The sequence below is a fragment of the Lepidochelys kempii genome, chromosome 13 (genome assembly GCF_965140285.1).
Source record: "Lepidochelys kempii isolate rLepKem1 chromosome 13, rLepKem1.hap1, whole genome shotgun sequence".
Lineage (NCBI taxonomy): Eukaryota > Metazoa > Chordata > Testudines > Cheloniidae > Lepidochelys > Lepidochelys kempii.
Genome location: NC_136392.1, coordinates 14,291,960 through 14,310,837, shown reverse-complemented (window position 1 = coordinate 14,310,837; position 18,878 = coordinate 14,291,960). Strand labels below are relative to the sequence as shown.

The following is an 18,878-nucleotide window of genomic DNA, read 5'->3' as shown; positions in this document are numbered from 1 at the left end:
TAAATTTTTGACAGAATAGTTTCCATCACAAATTGCAGTTTTGTTGAAATCAAGATTGTTTGGGGGAATCTGTTGATTTCAACAAAATATTCACAATGAAACGTCTAACAGTTGAATTTCAACTTTCTTGTTTAGTTTCAATAATGTCAAAATGTTTCATTTTTACTTTATCATTTTGATTAGTTTTGTTAACTTGTATATTATATTAAAATATTAAATATATCATATTTTTAAAATAATGTTTTAATATCAAAGTCTAAATGAGATGACTAAATGTTATCAAAATGAAATATTGCAATGACAGATGACTCCATGCATCTGAAGAAGTGGGTTTTTTACGCACGAAGGCTTAAGCCCAAATAAATCTGTTAGTCTTAAAGGTGCCACCGAACTCCTAGTTAACTAACAGTTACCACTCTGATTCATTGTTTCAGATATTGCAACTTTCTTACAATTCAAAAACATCTTTATGTTCTTAAACTAAAATTTGCATGTCAGCCTAAAACCCTTTTAAAAGTCCATCAGTGTTGTCTAGCACGATGGACTGTAATAGCCTTGAATGAGCCACCGCAGTGCTTCTGGTGAGTAATACACATTTTAAAGGATTCTAAATATGTAGTCATACAAGAAGGATTTTTTTTATTTTAAATTTTCACCTTTTCATTTAATTTTCAGTATATCTAATTAGTATGTGACTTTCTTTTCCCAGATATTTAAAATGTCATTGTTATTGTATTGTTAAAATTGCTGTACATTTAGGAGTTCCCCCCTGCTGTATGTATATTACCTCACCCACTTTGTATGTATTTACATGGCACACCCCAATGGTTTGCTAAGAGAAGTTTTGATCTGACTAAAAGATCATCTATTTTCAAAGGTATTAGAGCCTCACTTATGAGCATAGTAAATTTGTTTTCTCCCTTTTCAAGCTAATATTCTTCATAGAATGAAATTCTCATTCAGAAATCTATGTTATAGGGCAAAGTTTCAAACTGGTGGTGGCTGGATGACTTTGCTCCATCCCTCTCAAAACGCAGTGCTCTTTACAGATTATCTGCAAGCAGCACTCTTGATATGTAACCATTTTTGGGTTGCAATATTGTAACTATCTGACAACTCAGCAGCAGCGTTTTACTGGACAAGCAGAGAAGAATGCCATTTGTTATAGTTACCAAATTAATTGCACTTCTGACCCTCTCCTGGTCTCTTTGAATGTATCCCCTCAGGTGTCGGGCCTTGAGCTGTTACTTCTGGGTCAGGGAAGGGTAGGGTGACCAGAAAGCAAGTGAGAAAAATCGGGGCAGGGTGAGGGATAATAGGTGCCTATATAAGGAAATCAGGACTGTCCCTATAAAATTGGGACATCTGGTTACCCTACAGAAGGGAGGGAAGAATTGTATGTTTCTCCTAATCTCAGATCAGTCCTTGGGTGGCACTGGTCTGCATATCAACTATGGTTACCTCAGCAGATCTGAATTAGGTTCAGCACATGCAGTTCTGTTCTCTCCAGTAGCAATGACAGTCACTAGGCAGCCTTCTTAAAACAAAGTATTTAGAACAAAAGCATTTCAAAAATTTTAAAACACTGAACCAACCATCTTCCACAGGGGGATCCTGGTAAGTCTAAGCCTCCCATAGACCGCCCCTGCCCCCCCCCCCCAGACTGCTTGGGTCTGGGTTGCATAATCTGTTCCTTTAAATCACTAAGCAGTTCACTCAGTCTGCACAAGGGAGAGTGTCTTTAAAGCTGCTCAGCCTTTTGATCACCCCACCCAGGAGTCAGATCACTTAATTGTTTAGGGTTGCTTTGCTCTCTAGGCTCCTAGACTTGGAAAACAGCTGTGTAACTTTGGGCTGAAGCCTGGATGTAGGCCACTGACCTGAAATTTTTCCTGAAATGTTTGTTGGGAGGTTGCTTATTGAGCGCCATTGTGTTACTTTCCTTTTTTTTCCCCCTCAACAGTCCCCTGTTAAACTGGATCAATATGTTCATGCAGAAAAGCTTTACAATCCAACAGAACTGTACTCTAACTTTACCTTTGCCTCCAGCTCCAGAGCAATGCACCTAGGGAGGCAGCCACCGATCCACCCACACTGATGAGTAGCAGATGGCAATGGAGCCTTCCAAACAATGTTATTCCTTTTAGTTGTATCAGAGGAGTAATTTAACTCGCTGGATTACTTTTGTTATCTTAGCAGATGGGTGTGTGAAATCCACCTATTTACCAAATATACCATTAAATACAAACAACTCTCACATGGTAAGGGCGTTGTTGGAAAGCACAGTAAGAAATTAACAAGATAAAGATTTGGATCTGATAGAGATGATGCATAACTGTTGGCAGGGGCACAATTGAAAACTTCTGGTGGTATGCAGCGGGGTTAATAGGCTATTTAAGATTTATTACAACTAAACAGTATGGAATTGAGGCTTTGCACCATAATGCAGCTGAACATTCTTTTACTGTTCCAGAAAAATGTTCAAAGGCTAGATATTTCTACTGGCTGTAGCATACTGGTAGTTTTCACTTAATAATAAAGTTCTAGATAAGACTGGAAACAATATTTAGTAGCTGATATGTGTAAGCAGCGAGAAATGGAAAATGTCCCAGGCAGGAGAAATACTAGTAACATTCACTCCGCTGTATCTGTAGAAATGTGAATTGAAACAATAAGGCTACCAACCAGTGTTTTCTCAGCACGTAGCAGGATGCTTTAACAAGGCTGCAAAAATAACAGGTGGGAAGAGAAATTAAATAGTTTCCAAAAGGAAAGCAAAGAGACATTTAAAAGATGTGGTTGGCAGCATGGAACAACCATGCCTGAGCACTTGCGGCCAAATGTTCAAAACAGTCCAGGGCCAAATTTTCAAGCGTTCTGCACCCGGAACTGGGACCAAATTTTCAAACAAGGTCAGTTCTCATTTAGGCATCTAAATAAGGGCTAGCTTATGACACTCATAGGGTGCCATTGTGATATTTACAGATAGATTTTCAAAAGAACGCAGCATCCAGCACACACCACCAACATGCTGAGCTCTTTTGAAAATCTGTCCCCTCGTGTTGGTGCTGAGCACTCTTGAAAACTGTGGCCTTTCTCATCTTTATTGGGATTCTTTAGGAGTCAAAAGGTCTGATCCTTCACCTGTTGAAACTGATGGAAAGCTCTCATTCCCTTGAGTGAAACTGACCCTAAATGGCTTCTCTTTGAGAAAATGCACCTCACCACCACCCACGCATCACTGGGTTCTTTTCAGCTGATATTTGCAAAGCTGCCTAAGGATTCTGGATGTGCAGTTCCGGTTAGAATTAATGGGAACTGGATATCCGGATCATCAAGGCAGCTCTGAAAAACCCCAGCCTTGAATCACACCATACTTCCAATTTTTCTAATGCATCAGACATTTAGGTTACTGCCTTGCAATGGTCTCTAGATAGATTCCTGACATCAGTGGGACTCTGTGTCAGTTCAGGGGTCCATCTACATGGGATTCATTGCAGGATTTGAGTCTTCAGAGACAATTAGGTGTATACAATCACAATTTTGTTTCTCATTTGTTTTTTCTGTCTAAAGATGTATCAGAGACACCCGATGAAATGCAAAACTACTTGCACATAAAGATTTACGTATTTCCTCAGGTAATTGATTCTGTGGAGCGAAAATGGGGCAGTTTCTCAAGTAAAATCAGGCTTGTTTCTAAGTGAAAATGGGTCCTTTTCTTTGAGTGATTAATCTGAAAATTAAAACTAAACAATATAGACAGGTCAGGGGGCTGGGTTACATGATGTTTGTCTTCAGTTAAATAAGTCTTGATCTTGCAGTATAGATGGGATTGAGCATGCATGTAACCATATTCCTAAATTGAAAATCTAAGAAAAAGCATATTTTTGGTACTAATATACCCATTTTGTTGAAATTGCAAGTTTAATGAAATTTTGGTGAGAGGAGGGATGTAAAACTGACATGAAACCTCAATAAGACTCATAGCAAAAGGTTTATATTATGTTATTTAAAAAAGTCACAAAGTTTGGAGTCACATTATGTCCGTTCATATATTAACTCACCAAGAATCAAAAAGAAAAAAAATAGGGGAAATCATGAAATTCAGAATCATGCAGCATTCTTCCCTTGCTCTGGAAAAAATAACCTCTGATTGTAAGTACAATTCCCTGCTTCATAAATTTCACCAGGCCTTTGGCTGATACCTTAATTAACTGCCTGCTAGCTCACCACATGGACATATTTGGAGAAAAGCTGTATGTTGGTAACAATGGTAGGTGTGTGCATGTAAGAGAGAGATCCATAAATGAAGTCGATACATATTTATATCAGAGGGGATCTAGCTTTCTTAGCAAAAGAAAAACAGTCCATGTATGTAGCAGTAACTAATCAAAACTCCATTCTTCCCTCTATGGCAATAACTCACATAAGGGAGGGGAATCCAGTCATGTTTCCAGGATTCTTGCACTGGGGATTTGAACTGCTGTGGAGTAAGGTAGGAGTTCCACTGACTTAATCTGCAGGCTTCAGGGAACATGTAGGAGACAAGGTCATTCAGGCAGATGGCTCTTTGCATTTGCTCTACTGTTGAGCCCCATGGACAAGAGTCTCTGTGGACCAGTCATGAAGGTATATGGATAGCATACACTGACCAGTGGGTTTTCCTCCGACAGTATAGTTTGGAAAACAGGAAGGAAAAGGCAGCTATATGTGAGCTGAACCAAGTCAAATAGTGTTAATCATTCAAGTATTGAGCTAACACCCACAATTTATACATGATATTGACATATGTTTTATGTACAAAAAGACAAGGCTCCACCTATGTACTGTAGTTATACACAAAATAGTAAACTAATGTCCAGGGCAGACTATTACAGTCACACAGGTCAGGGGGCTGAATTACATTATGATAGTCCCTAAACACAGATAAAACAGGCTTTGGTCTTGCAGTGTAGATGTGACTGAATCCTTGGTTAACCATATTTCCAAACCACGCTACAGTCCTGATGGTCACATATGCAGTTATGCTCTGTTGTTGTAACTGTGTTAGTCCCAGGATATTAGAGAAACAAGGTGGGTGAGGTAATATCTTTTATTGGACCAACTCAACATATATTGCCTCCCCACACCTGGTCTCTCACTTATACGTAGCTATGTAAATTATGATTTCTCTTCTGTGTACTGTACCTTTAAATTTCTAGACATCTAATGAAAGGAGCTGCCATTTTATGTTGTGTTCAGGAGCAGCCTGTTACAGAGGAAAGACACAAACTGTGTTCTCCTGGAGAATTTACTTTCTTTAATAACTAAGTGTATGGGTGATCTCTGTAAATAAAAAACACTGTTAAAGTGCCAGTCAGTGGCACAATTCAGGATCATAGTTAGGTGACCTCTACATGAAAAAAAATGGATCCATGTCTTAATCAGGTCTGGGGGACAGTCATGTTATTACTACTTTCCCCGAGACATTCTGTGTCTGTACTGTAGATCGCATCAAAAACAATCAATTTACTAATTTATTGGCCTTTTACCCACTAACATCTCCTCTGTTAAGGGAGTTAGGACTTGTAAACATCTTGTCTCAACTTATTGCTTGTACTATATACAAATGTAAAAGAAAGGAGGTTCTAATAGTTTTTTCTTAGTCAAAACAATATCCCAAGAGTAGCCAAGAACATCATCAGGAATCAGAAAATGAGTCATGAATGTTTAGTACAGAGGTGGGCAAACTATGGCCCACGGGACCATCCTGCCCAGCCCCTGAGCTCCCAGCCAGGGAGGCTAGCCCCCCTGCCCCTCCCCTGCTGTCCCTCCTCCTCCGCAGCCTCAGTGCACCGCGCCGCCGGTGCTCTAGCTCGCCGCTGCTGCTGGGCAGGGCGGCGACATGGCTGAGATCTTCTGCTGCTCTAAGCAGTGTGGTAAGGGGGCGGGGAGAGGTTGGATAAGGGGCAGGGGTCCCAGGGGGCAGTCAAGGGACAGGAAGCAGGGGGGTTGGATAGAGGGTGGGGTCCCATGGGGCGGTTAGGGGCAGGGGTGTGGATAGGGATCGGGGCAGTCAGGGGACAGGGAGCAGGGGGAGTTGGATAGGGGGTGGGGTCCCGGGAGGCAGTCAGGATGGGGTCAGGGCAGTCGGGGTCTGGGAGCAGGAGGGTTGGATAGGGGGTGGGGTCCTAGGGGGTGGTTGGGGCAGGGGTCCCGGGAGGGGGTGGTCTGGCGTGGTCAGGGGACAAGGAGCGGGGGGGGAGGGCGGTGTTGGATGGGTCGGGGGTTCTGAGGGGGGCAGTCAGGGGGCAGGAAGCGGGAGGGGGCGGATAGGGGGTTGGGTCCAGGCTGTTTGGGGAGGCACAGCCTTCCCTACCTGGCCCTCCATAAAGTTTCGCAACTCCGATGTGGCTCTCGAACCAAAAAGTTTGCCCACTCCTGGTTTATGAACATATGTAACATTCTTACCAGGACACTTACTAAAATTGTTATAGATCAAGCCAGAGACATAGATTAATAAAAATGCATATTGGATATGTTTTCTGTCTGCAACACAAAAGTCAGGGCTCCAGAAGCTCACCTCCAAGCCTGAGTTTGCACATTCCCACCCCCTGTATTTTAGAGTCAGCAAAGTGATTTTTTTGCAATCAGTGTACTGATTTTTCTCCAGTTAAGTATAACTTGTATTAGCTTCTGGAGCCCTGACTTCTGTGTTCCAGACCAAAAACTCATCCGACGTGTAAGATTGGACTTGATTTTAGCCAAAAGTTGAGAGGAGAGGATAAAAGTGAATGTTTACATGTTTATTACTGAAATCCCTAAGAAATATTCATTTGGTTTCTAAACCTTCCTCTCATTTAACACCACTTTATTTTGGGACATAAATTATTTATATATACTAGTAACCTCATTTATTTGGTAGCTGTGCAATACCATGCACCTTGCCCTCCTTTACATCCCAATCTTGTTAGCAATCTAGAAATATGGCTTAAATCCTGAAACTCTTAACAATTTGTGTGGATGTCGGAAGACCAGAATATAGTCACGCTGAGCAGATTAAGGTCCAGATCACTGGAGCTAGGTTAATTTATACTAGCTGAAGATCTGGCATAAAATGCCCCTCTCCCCACCCCCCAATCTGATTTCTTTGCCCTGATCTTACATACACACTTACTGAAGATCAAAATAATCAACCTGTGTAACTCATTAGCAAGCAAGTCAATATTGTCACAGGGCTGCAATATTTTTTCAGCTCATTTCACTGGCCTCCATCCTCTGTCAGTATCAGGTGCATCCTAACTTTCAAGGTTTTGTATGATTCTGCCACACCTATGTTGACCCTACCACTGGAGTTCATCTGGCAATTTCAAAATAAACTTTTAAATTCAGGGCATTTTATTGGCATAGTTTTTATTTATAAAAAAGAATTGGCTCATCATACATTTACAGTTGTCGTAACACAGATATAATACATCTAAACATGTATTATATCTGTGTTATGACGACTGTAAATGTATGATGATCCAATTGTTGAGCAGCCCTGAGCACCCTCAACCTCCATTGAAGAATACTTTTGGCAGAGCGGCACAGGGACACAGATTAGGTAAACATTTTATTTCCTGTAGGTCTGATTCTGTTAGAAATGGTGGGATAGGAGCACTTAAAATACCCTAACATGTTTCTAACCCATGCAATCCCCATTCTTCCAACACAGCTGGGGTGGGGTGTCTACCCCACACAAGGCCTGAGTAGGAAAAAGGGCCAATTAACCCCATGACAGGCTGCATCTGGAGGAAAGTCAGGACTGATGAGGCCTAATTGCTGATGAAGCTGAGCTGGGCTAAGTAGAAAGAGAGGAAGTATGTAGTAGGAGGAGGTTGTATGGGAGGAACTCCGGAGAGAAGGGGAGTTGGAAAGGGAAGAGGAGGAGTCCTAGGGGATGTAAGCCCTGGCATCCTGCCTGCAAATGCAGACTCTCTAGCAAGAACCTGATAGGGGGTGGACTAGCCACAGGGAGTAGAGAAAGCTCCAGTAGTAGCCTGGGGTGAGGGGCTAAAGAAAGATAGGATGGAGCCCAGAGAAAGAGCAATAGGGTTTGAGATTGCATACACTGTGGTTGCTAGACATAGGGTCACTGTGCTGGAACCTGGAGTAAAGAATAGGACCAGTTCCCCTATTAGCCACTGGGGAAGTGGTCTGGACTAGGCAGTAGAGCAGAAGACTGCTGGTTGTCCAGTGGGACATTGAGACCTTGGAAGGGGAGAACTGTAGTGACCTGGTAGGAGGGCCAAGCCATGAAGTAGGAGCAATCTAGTCTGGAAAGAGAGAGAGAGAGAGAGACACAACATGGCAAGCAACTGAAGGAGAGGGCATCAGACTTGTCAAGAGCTAGTCCCCAGATGAGTCCCTAGGAGACACTCCAGCAATGAATAGTAAACCTCCCGACACTATCTACCATCTATTCTCCTGCCTCCCCTTTCTAATGATCAGTGTCTATGTCAGTGACCAGTGCATTCTCCACTTGGCACAAGAGCACAATGAAATCACTTGGTAACTCTACACTGGGTATCACTGGTGCTGCTGCTGACTGTTGCTCGCAGGGAGCTTTTGCTCCCATCAACACGTTATACGTTCTCCTCCGTTCCACTTGGTGACACACCTTCCCACCATGTACCCACAATCTCAGAGCATCTCTAAGAGGCGGATTCAGCCCTTCACTGGCATGGGTGCAAGCACTGGGACAGAGAAAAGGCAGTTTGGACCTCTCTTCCAGGACTTCCAAGGGTTGGTGGAGCCTTCAGGGCTGCCCTCACTTGTGCCCCTTGCTGCAATGGCTCTTCTGGGGCTATGCAGTGGCACAAAATACTTGGGAAGTAAGATGTCCCAGCCACACTGCTTCCCACCCTTAAATCATTCCCTTCCTTGTTTGGCCCACCTACAACAACTCCAGTCCATCCTCAGGTTTCAGAGTAGCAGCCGTGTTAGTCTGTATTCGCAAAAAGAAAAGGAGTACTTGTGGCACCTTAGCGACTAACCAATTTATTTGAGCTCCACAGTATGCATCCGATGAAGTGAGCTGTAGCTCATGAAAGCTTATGCTCAAATAAATTGGTTAGTCTCTAAGGTGCCACAAGTACTCCTTTTCTTTTAGTCCATCCTCAGTCCACCCCAGAACACCCCCGCATCTTGGGCTCAGGGAGAGGCATAAAGCGTCCCTGTGCCAGGTTTTCACCTGTACTTAACCCCTTTGTGCCAGCCTGGGCTAATGATTTATCCGGTCCTAAATATTCAGTCTACTTTCAGTCTAAAGTATAACTCTTTATAGTTCAGGTGCAATTTGCAGCAGTAAACACCTAATCTGATTAAACAGCTTAATGAGAGTATTTGTATTAGCTGCTCTCTTTGCTATCTTATCTTCTTGAAAGGCCTGAGCTTTGAAAACCACAAGCCCCTATTCACAAGTCTGAGCAGACGCATGAGCTAATCTCTTCATCTGACACTAAACATTGCTTCTTATTGCTTCAGCTTTAACCTTGTATCTTCCTAGCTGCTAGCAAAAGCAGAGTGGATGTGACAGTCTTCCCTTTCCAGTACATACCTTTATCGTTTACAGAAGAAACAGTCTGTACAACCTGAATTGTGACAGGTCCATTTTTAGCACTGGCTGGTGGTTCAGACACAACCTGAAACATCAAATAATATATCGTTCAGCTGCATGCCTTAGAATAAACATTTGCATGAATTTGCACACACCAGTGTAGCAGAAGATACCTGGTAAAGATTTTTAAAGCGTTTAAGTGACTTTGAAGCTTAAGTCCCATTTTCAAATTGACTTAGAACCTTAGAAACTGAGTGGAGCAATGCTTAAATATCTTTAGAAATCTGGGTTTTCGTGCCTGAGGCCCAGATATTAAGGCATTTAGGCACCTAAATCAATGGAATTTATTGCTTTGTTGATCCCATCAAAGGGGAAAGGAGTGAAATTCTGGCCCTAGTGAAGTCAATAGGGGTTTCCCCATTGACACCAATGAGGACAAGATTGCACCTCAAGATTATGGTGTCCATGCATCCTTTCCTCCCACACTATACACATGGGAATAGCGAATCCAGAATCCAGGCCTTAATATAGGAAGGTTGTATACAATAAGGGTGGGATTTTCAAAAGCAGAAAAGGGAGTTAGGCACCCAGATTCTTGTCCATTCTTATTAATGTAACAGTAGCCAAGGAACATTAGAATGAATATTTCTCCGTTACCTGATAATTCTCTGTTATGCACACATTTTCTTGGTCTTCAGGTTCTTCTTGAACAGTCAAATTATTTCCCATATTTGCTGTGCTATGAAAAAAAAAACAGTTTATTGATACAAAGTTGATGCATGCCTATGAAGGAATCTATCAAATTAAGAGAAGGCAACTGACTACAGGTTTTCACAGGCACCTTAGAATTCCCGGAAAGTCCCATCTGCTTTGCAGAAAGTTGCTTCTTTATTACATCACTGTCTCTTTGATGCTACAGGCCTCATTACTTGGATACAGCCTCCTCTACTGACAACTGCTCACCAAAAAAGGGGCAGATTCACAAACATTTCTGGCTTCTTCACAAAGTTTAGTTGCAGCCAAAACATGGATTGTTTGTTAAGACTTTGTGAACTGTTAAGATATGTGAAACAAGAGCACAGAGCCTGTGTCTGCTAGCTGGAAAGAAGGCATAGGGCATGCAGGGAATTGTTCACTATTAAGACTAAAGGCAAAAACACCACGCACGTACTGAAACAAGCAGGGGTCGGGAGAAATTATCCCAACAGCTTTCACACACAGGGCAATTAAAAGGGGGAAAAAGCATGCATCTAGGCATTTTGAAAATCTGGCTCTTGTCAGAGGAATGGTGTGTGCAGTATGGCAAATCCTACAGGAGATGTTATTCCCCCATTCCTCCCTGACAGCCTCACATGCCTTGCCAATGGCATACAGAGGGTATAAAGGTCACAGATGGTGTCAGGGAGATAATTCCCCCGGCACAAAACAATGTAGACCCACTTGCAGCTCCAAATGTGGGGGTCATGTCCAGGTGGGGTATTTTAGTTAGGTAATAAGTTTAATTCATTAAGGACCTGATCCAACACCTATAGAAGTCAATGACTTCACTGGGCTTTAGTTCAGGCCTTAGTTGACTGGTTTAGGCATAGGCAATATATTTGAGTTAATCAGCAAGGTCTCTCTTTGACTGCCTTATATCATCTGAACTCTCCAGGTCTTTAGACTGTAAGCTCTTCATGGCAAGGAACTGCAGCTTGCTTAGCACAATGGGCCCAATACAAAGCCCAGGTTCCTATTGCCTTTCATGGGCTTGGGGTCAGGGCCTATATGCTGTTCAAGCTAAATAAACAAAAAGAAAAGAGCCTGGACCAGACCTTAAAACAGGAAATTCTCAAGTATTTTGGGACTGTTCAGTTCTACGGTCATTGGCCAACTTAGTAGTTCATTCCACTTCATCCCACTAGGTCTATTAAATGATGGTATCTGAGTGCCGCAGAGAAATAAACAAAGCTATCTTAGGCCCAAATTGTCAAACAGGGCAGGCAGTTCCATGTTTCCCTCTTTGAAAATGTGGGATCCAGTTTATTTTTTAGTTAGGCAGGAAGTACCAAATTTAGCTCTCACTTACCCCCACATGACCCTAGTCATGTTGCACAGATATATCTCAAAGGAGAGTTTTTTCTAGGTATTTGAATTAGACCATTATTAAATATTCAAGAAGGAGGAAATCCAGGGGTTGTTAAACTTTATTGGTCAGACTTTGGTTCTGCAAAACTTGTTCAGAAAAAGGTCTCCCTGTAGCTGAAGCCACTACGGTTGGAGGTTCAAATAACTGATTACAGTTAGGTCCTAAATTCTGCTTAGAGGGGCCTAAACCAGGGGTAGTTTTGCTAAACCTCATCAAGTAGGGTTTTTTCCCCAGGGACAGTTCAGAACTGGTTTCTTTTGTATGCAAACTCCCAAATTTGGTGAGATTATGGCTGAGCCTCTCTCACATCCTTGGTCCCTGTGATTTGTTAAAGGCCTGACACTGGACTGAAGTGAACATTGAAATAATCCCATTGATTTCAGTACATAAACACAGCTGATATATTGACTTCAATAAGAGTACCTGTGTGAGTACAGATTGTAGCAGGGAGCCCTGACTTCAGACTGCAGAGAAGTTTTACAAGAGGTTTATCTTTTCAGATGATATTTCATCTATACATCAGAACTTTTGGCTTATTGTGGAAAACAGCCAACATTTCCCCATGGATGTATAATGGCCCCTTGTCCTTGTTGGGTAGTTCTGTTGCCTAGCAACAAAGTAGCATGCTATCTAGAGGGAAAAAAAGGGTTCAAATCCCACTGCTTAATCTCAGTGGGGAAATTCAGGGTCTAGTTGAATCTGAAGAATTTACTTCTATTTTCCATGCAAAATGTTACCAGGCTTACCTGCTCAACAAGCAGACTATACCATTTACACAGTGTAAGCAATACTTGCAAACTATGTGTTTCACTTCCCGTGTATGCCTTAGATGTAACATCCGTGCGTTTGAAAGAAAAAGAACCCAGTATCTGGTTATTTTCACAAGAGTCTGGGGTCTGACTGTAATCTCACTTGCAGCAGTTTGATATCAGTACAACTCTAATGATTTCAATTGCATCTCAGTGGTACATTACTGAGATCAGAAACTGGGCTCAGAACTTTACGTTCCTACATATAATTAAATTTATAAATGTGACTGAAAAAAATATAATTCCAGATGAAATAAAACATCTATTGTTATTAATCATGTATATTACTGTAGTGCCTCAGGGCAAGCCCAAAATGAGGCCCCGTTGTGACAGGCACCATACAGAGTAGCAGGCAATCAAAATAACATTCACACTGAAATTCAAGAAATCCTCAGAGCTGCCTATCTCGTGGAAACCCAAAAGAGGTAAAAGCTCATTTGAAAGCTGCTTTTGATAAAAGGCTGGGGTTAACTCATTACTTCATTGGCTTGGATGATGTTGAAATTTCACAAAAAGCCAGAGAAAATTCCATCATGTGAGTGTTTGTGATATTATCCATTCAGACTTATCTCAGGTCACAGCAATTGGTCATTATTATGCATTACCAATGGCTGCTCTACAATCTAAGTGGAAATGTGGTTACTGAGAAAAAATAAGTATCAAGTCTCTTGCAATTACTATCTGGGTACAAAATGACATGGCCTGGAGTCAAGTCATGACTCTGATTCTCTAATATTGCTTTAAAAATACCCCAACAAAACATACATGTTGCTGATATTCAAGAAAAAGCAATATTCAAGCGAAAGGTCACTGCCACCTCTAGACAAAGCTAAGCATCAGTAGAAATGATTATATTAACAACACATATGCAGATAACTATGCTAAACCAGCATCACTTACATTTGCCACAACAGTCTGGTACAGACTTGTGGTTGCCTCTCTCCTGTAATCCTGCCATTATGTTTAGATATCACTGTAGCAAAGATTGGTATGACAGATTTTCAGCACCTGCATTTGGAGCCAGATTTTCAAGAAAGCTTAGCTCCTATTTGACACCTAAATTAAATGGCCAAGATTTTTTTTTTTTTTTTTTTCAGAAGCACTCATCATCCAGCAGCTCCCATTGTGCTGGGGACTTTTGCTCATCATAGCAAACCTACTTCTCCAGCTTCGAAGCCTTTGCAAGCATACATACTGCCCACTGACTTTGCTCTAGATTGCCAAACAGCAGGATACAATGAGGCTGCCGGCCGCAGAAGATGCTACAGCCCCAAGATGCATGCTGTAAAACTCAAGGTTTCACAAAGAGCGGCTGTATTTTTTCAAATATCCAAATATTTCCCTAGCACAGTAGGTTGCCTGCAGGAGGTTGGTTAGGTCTATTATTGAAATAGTTAAGTCAGCTCTGCAATTCAAATCAAAGCTGAATTTTTCCAAGTGCAGGGCTACTAGAATCAGGGCCCCATTTAGGGACCATTTCTATTCTCCTAAATTATTTCCCAAGGAAAGTGCTCGTTCAGCAGGATCTTTTTGCACACATCTAGTCAGAATGGATAACATCTTCCCAGTAGGCTATTCCAGCTCAGATGACAAAAAGCAGAACTCAGTTTAAGGCAGACCCTCTCGTTTTTAAGGCTGGTTAGCAAAAGAGCGGAAGCCCAGCTCCATTAACAAAATGTGAGTGCATAATGTGCGCAATAGTAATTGGTGCAAACTGTGACTGCCTGCCAACTTGGCTGGTTAGAGGTCCAAGCGACCATTTGTGTATGCAAATCAGTTATTTGCACATGCAATTTCAGTAAATGCACAAGTTAGGCATGAAAATGCACACACTACTTTAAATGTGCCTATGAGGGAAAACCTCACAATGGCAATGAGGAGCATTATGAATTCCTAGTTCCCTCTAGTCTGACAGGCTGAGCCTGTCAGCTGAGCACCATGTAATAGGCAGTTGGGCCAGTCTGCCTTTGCAGTACATTACCTAAAATCACAGTACAATCCCATATAAAGACATTAAGGTGGAACCCCCTCTTTCTCCAGGCCAGCAGTGTGGTGATTGGATGGGTTGCTGGATCGAGGATGTGTGCACAGCTGCATTCTCTCCTATATTTGTTCTCCGGACTTTACTCTCCAAGGCTGTCATGCCAGCTCCTTTCAGCACCAGCAAACTTACTTAGACCAGCGTTTTTGAATTTGGGTTGCATAAAGTTAGGCTCCACAATCCATTTAGACACTGACATAAAAAGGTCATCTAAATGCATGACTTTCAAAGGTGCTGAGCAGCTGCAATTCACATTTATTTAAGTGAACTGAAAGTGCTCAGTACCATTCAGAGACGTTAAGCAGAGTGTAGGTGATGCTTTGGTGCTGAATTAACTGAATGCCTGAACCCTTAGATGTACTTTAAATTCCATGATCACCTGTAAGTTCTCTTTTAAGCAGAATCTGATCTTGTCAGTCGCTATCTGAGAGCCGTTCTCTAACTATGGACACTTTTTCTCTCAGAGCTCCCCGTTGGGTTCTCCTCATGTATTCAATCAGATTTCCCATTTTACAGGTGTGTCACTTTGTTATTTCTACTGTGGCAGCACCTAAACCCCCCCAGTCATGGACCAGAACCACACTGTGCTAGGCGCTGTACAAATACAGAACAAAAAATGGTCCATGCCTCAAAGAGCTCACACCTTTCAGATACAGGCATGTAGGCAAAGCATGATTCCACATGAGATTTGCTAGCAAATCTCTCCCAGACCTAGCTTGCTGTGGGGGTGAGTATTGATATTTTTATAGAGACACACACCATTGTGGGAATTAAGTTGGAGAATAAAGTCCTTGCCATGGTGTGGATGGAGTATAAAAGTAATTTTGCCATCAGCCTGGAGGTTTCTTTTAAGAGGATACAGATTTTTATATCAAGTTGCAACTGTAACCTTGCAGGAGGATCAATCAAACCTGGGGGATAGGAATGTAGTCTAACTGGATTTAAAAGGAAAGCATGCGATTAAGTCAGACACAACTCATGAACTGTTTTTCACCTCTTCTACTGGGAATAGGGAAAAGAAACCCCAAAAGAAATATGTTGGTTTTTTTGAACCATAGCATTTTCCACAAGGGAGAAATTCAGTCCGTTTTTGGCTCTCTATGTAAGGGTGAATGTCATCCCCCCTTCCCCCACCATCCAAAAATTATAGGTTTGGTTCTGCTGTGTGTATACCTGGTTTTACAGAGTAAAGACTGAGAAAGTAATAAATAAAAAGTGATCTCTTGCCCGGTGAAACCCGTCTGAAACTGACCCTTTAAATGCCATTTATTGACCAATCTAAGATTATTACAGCAAGCTGTGTCATATAACATTCAGTTAATTCAGCACTGACACAGCCCATATGCTTTGCTTAAAATCCCTTTACAATCAATCAGGCTTAGTTCTCTTTTTTCACTATGTTCTGTGCCTAAGGAACAGCGAGTTTTGCTACTGATTTCAGGGGGAGTAGGACTGCATCCTAAACCCGTAAGTACATCATATTGGATCTGCTCGTATGCTGCTGCAGTGAGAAAAATAAAATAAATGCAGAACAAAGGAGTACGAGGACCTGTCACTAAGTAAATATCCAGCTGAATAAAGAAACTTTTGATCTGAGCCATATGCAACCAAGGAAGAAATAGGGCAGGGGCAGGGCCTTCAGAAAATCCCCTTCCTACCTTTATAGAAGTCATCCAGCTCTCAGATACCCTTTGTAGAAGATAGCTGGGATGGGTTTGGGGCTCTGAAGCTGAGGGGGAAGGGGACACAGGACTCGTGAACTCTTAAAGGAGAGTTTATACACCTTACACGGAAGGGACACAAGGGAGGAGTGAAATTGCTCACTCTGAGCAAACAAGAACCACCCTAGAACAATTCAAACTGCAACAAAGCTGTGGCCACCCATTCAGAAAGTGCAAAATTAAAGTCCTTATGGTTTCACATTCAATCTTTGCAAGACAGGAGTGGATTTCAAGACATGCATTAATCAAAAGGGAAGGGTAAACTAGCTAATGTTTTTTTTCCCACTGAACGCCTCCGATGAAGTGAGCTGTAGCTCACGAAATCTTATGCTCAAATAAATTTGTTAGTCTCTAAGGTGCCACAAGTACTCCTGTTCTTCTAGCTAAGACTGACATTTATAGTCACACCTCAGGGTCTCATGGGAAATCTTACCAGGAAATGACAATTCAACCAGTCCCAAGAAAGCTTTAATAGTCCTGTGCAATTTGGTAAGAATCTCTCTTGGAACATCTGTTTCCTTTTTTGTCTTTCTGTCTTTTTGCACTAAGCATCAGGTAGAAAATGCTGATGCACAGCAAAAAACAACATGCACCAGCCACACTGAAGAATAAACAAACCAACACACAGCTTTGCAGCTGCGTACTTGGCAGAAGTTAACATGAGAACAGATAGATCTAGGTTGAATCGTGGGGCAGTAATGGTACGCAATGGAAACAACAGCACAGCCCAAGATACAGGAGAAATCATGACAGTGTCAGTTACCTTGTACAGGTTCTTGCCAAAGAGTTCCACGACCACTGAGACAACCTGGAGCTGTTCAGGTGGAAGTGCTGCAGTCCCTTAGCAAACAGCTGCCAGCGGTGGTTTGTTGTGCCTTTAGTAATCTGCTATCAGAATGCTCACTAACACTAGGTGCAAATATACAGAGGGGTGGAGTGCTCTACTCCACCAGCCCTGTCAAACTATTTTCTGTTCCTGGATGTTAGGGACACTCAAACCTGTTCAGTTACATCCATTTGCTTCATTTCCCCCCCTGCTGAGTTCTTACACTGGGCTATCCCAGCAGCAATAAATTCTCTCTCCTCCTGGGAATAACAACTGTTTGCTGAACACTGTTTAAAAAAAGCACAATTCTCCCTCACATTGGCAAAATACGCCAAGTGAAAATTATTCCCTGCTTTTCTGTTCAGTGTTGATGAGATGGATCTTAAATTTCCTTCTGGAAAGTGCAATCATATTTAGCAATTTAGAGCATTGTGAAATATTAACTATTTAATCCTTATGATGCTCTTAATAGGTATTACTATTTCACATATAGACTTTGGGACAGGGACTGTCTTTTTGTTCTGTGTTTGCACAGGGCTGAGCATAATGGGGTACGGAAGCATGACTGAGGGGCTCTATGGTGCTCCTACAATACAAAATAAGAATTTCCTGTTTTACAGATGGGGAAAATGGAACACCCAGGAGTGAAAAGATTCACACAAGGACACAGAGCAAGACAGTTTCAGATCTGGGATTAAGACTCAGAAGTTTCCATTTCTTGGCCCCATACGCAGAGTATTAGACCATGTCACTTCACTTACATGCTTCTTCAAGCCGTAGCGGTGTGACATACAATGTGAAAATTATCTTAAGTTATTACTGGAGTGTCATGTGGCACACTTCCTCTGCAGCCCTGTTAGGGTGGCACAGATAACCTATCAATTTCAAGTGTTCAACTCTATTAATCTGCTTGCTTCTAGCCCTGCATTTCTGTGCAATACCTGATCTCAGAACTCAGCTAAATTAGAAAGCTAATGCATTCCATCCATTTCTTTCCACATCCCATCTTGCTCATTTCCCTTTTATTATTATTCTTGAAACAGGAAGAGACCCCTGGTTTAACTGCTATGGTATCCTGTCCCCAAGAGTTTCAGTGCCAGAGGCTTCATCCACCAGAAAACCACACAAGTAAAAATCCTGCATAACTGTGTAATTAATATACCATTGGCCCAGGTCTATGGGTGTGGATAGGAAACCATCCTGATCAACCCATACCATGAAGCATGCAGATTGTCACCCCAGCTAATGTCACTTCAGGTGCTGTTTTTGTTAAAACAACAACAACAACTATTATTAGCTTTTTATAACCTATTAAGCTATTTGCCCAAGTAACACCATACATCCTGGGCTTACCCCACAGAGAGCAAAATTTGATTGTAGTGGCCACAACCAGCTGTCAAAAGTGAGGTTTTCACTGATCAGCAATTTGGAAACTGCTTATGCAGTAGTGAATGGCAAATTGAATACAGAGTTCCAATATAAACCAACTGCCAAATTCTAGTTACATCCATTAGAACCTGGCAGTCTCTGTTTGCTTCACTTGGTCTTCTTTGGTTACTGTGGGATGACCACTCGCCCCAGGAACCTGGCTACTTATGAAACCTAGTTGGGAAGCTTGAACCAGTAGGAAGCAATTGAAAATTTTCATTTAGCATGTGGTGTATGGCTCTCTGTACTTGCCCTATGTTATCAAAGAGCCACTAGGTATAACTTAACATTTTTTAAGTTGGGAAGGAAGTGGATTTTCCATTCTGTGGGAAATTCCACAAGTTG

At 42.0% G+C, this 18,878-nt stretch overlaps 1 protein-coding gene across 4 annotated transcripts in view; it reads right to left on the bottom strand.

Annotated features, from left to right (window-relative positions):
• The window catches only part of BCAS1 (brain enriched myelin associated protein 1), an 80,854-nt gene extending 70,539 nt beyond the window's left edge, over positions 1 to 10,315 (bottom strand). For all 4 annotated transcript variants that reach the window (XM_073309333.2, XM_073309336.2, XM_073309335.2 and 1 more), the window contains exons 1-2: positions 10,238 to 10,315; positions 9,581 to 9,665 (exon numbers count right to left, since the gene is read on the bottom strand). In XM_073309333.2, coding sequence (XP_073165434.2) covers positions 9,581 to 9,665; positions 10,238 to 10,309 — 157 coding nt within the window. In that variant the 5' untranslated portion in view covers positions 10,310 to 10,315. The remainder of the gene's footprint in view (positions 1 to 9,580; positions 9,666 to 10,237) is intronic.
• Positions 10,316 to 18,878: the final 8,563 nt, after the last annotated feature.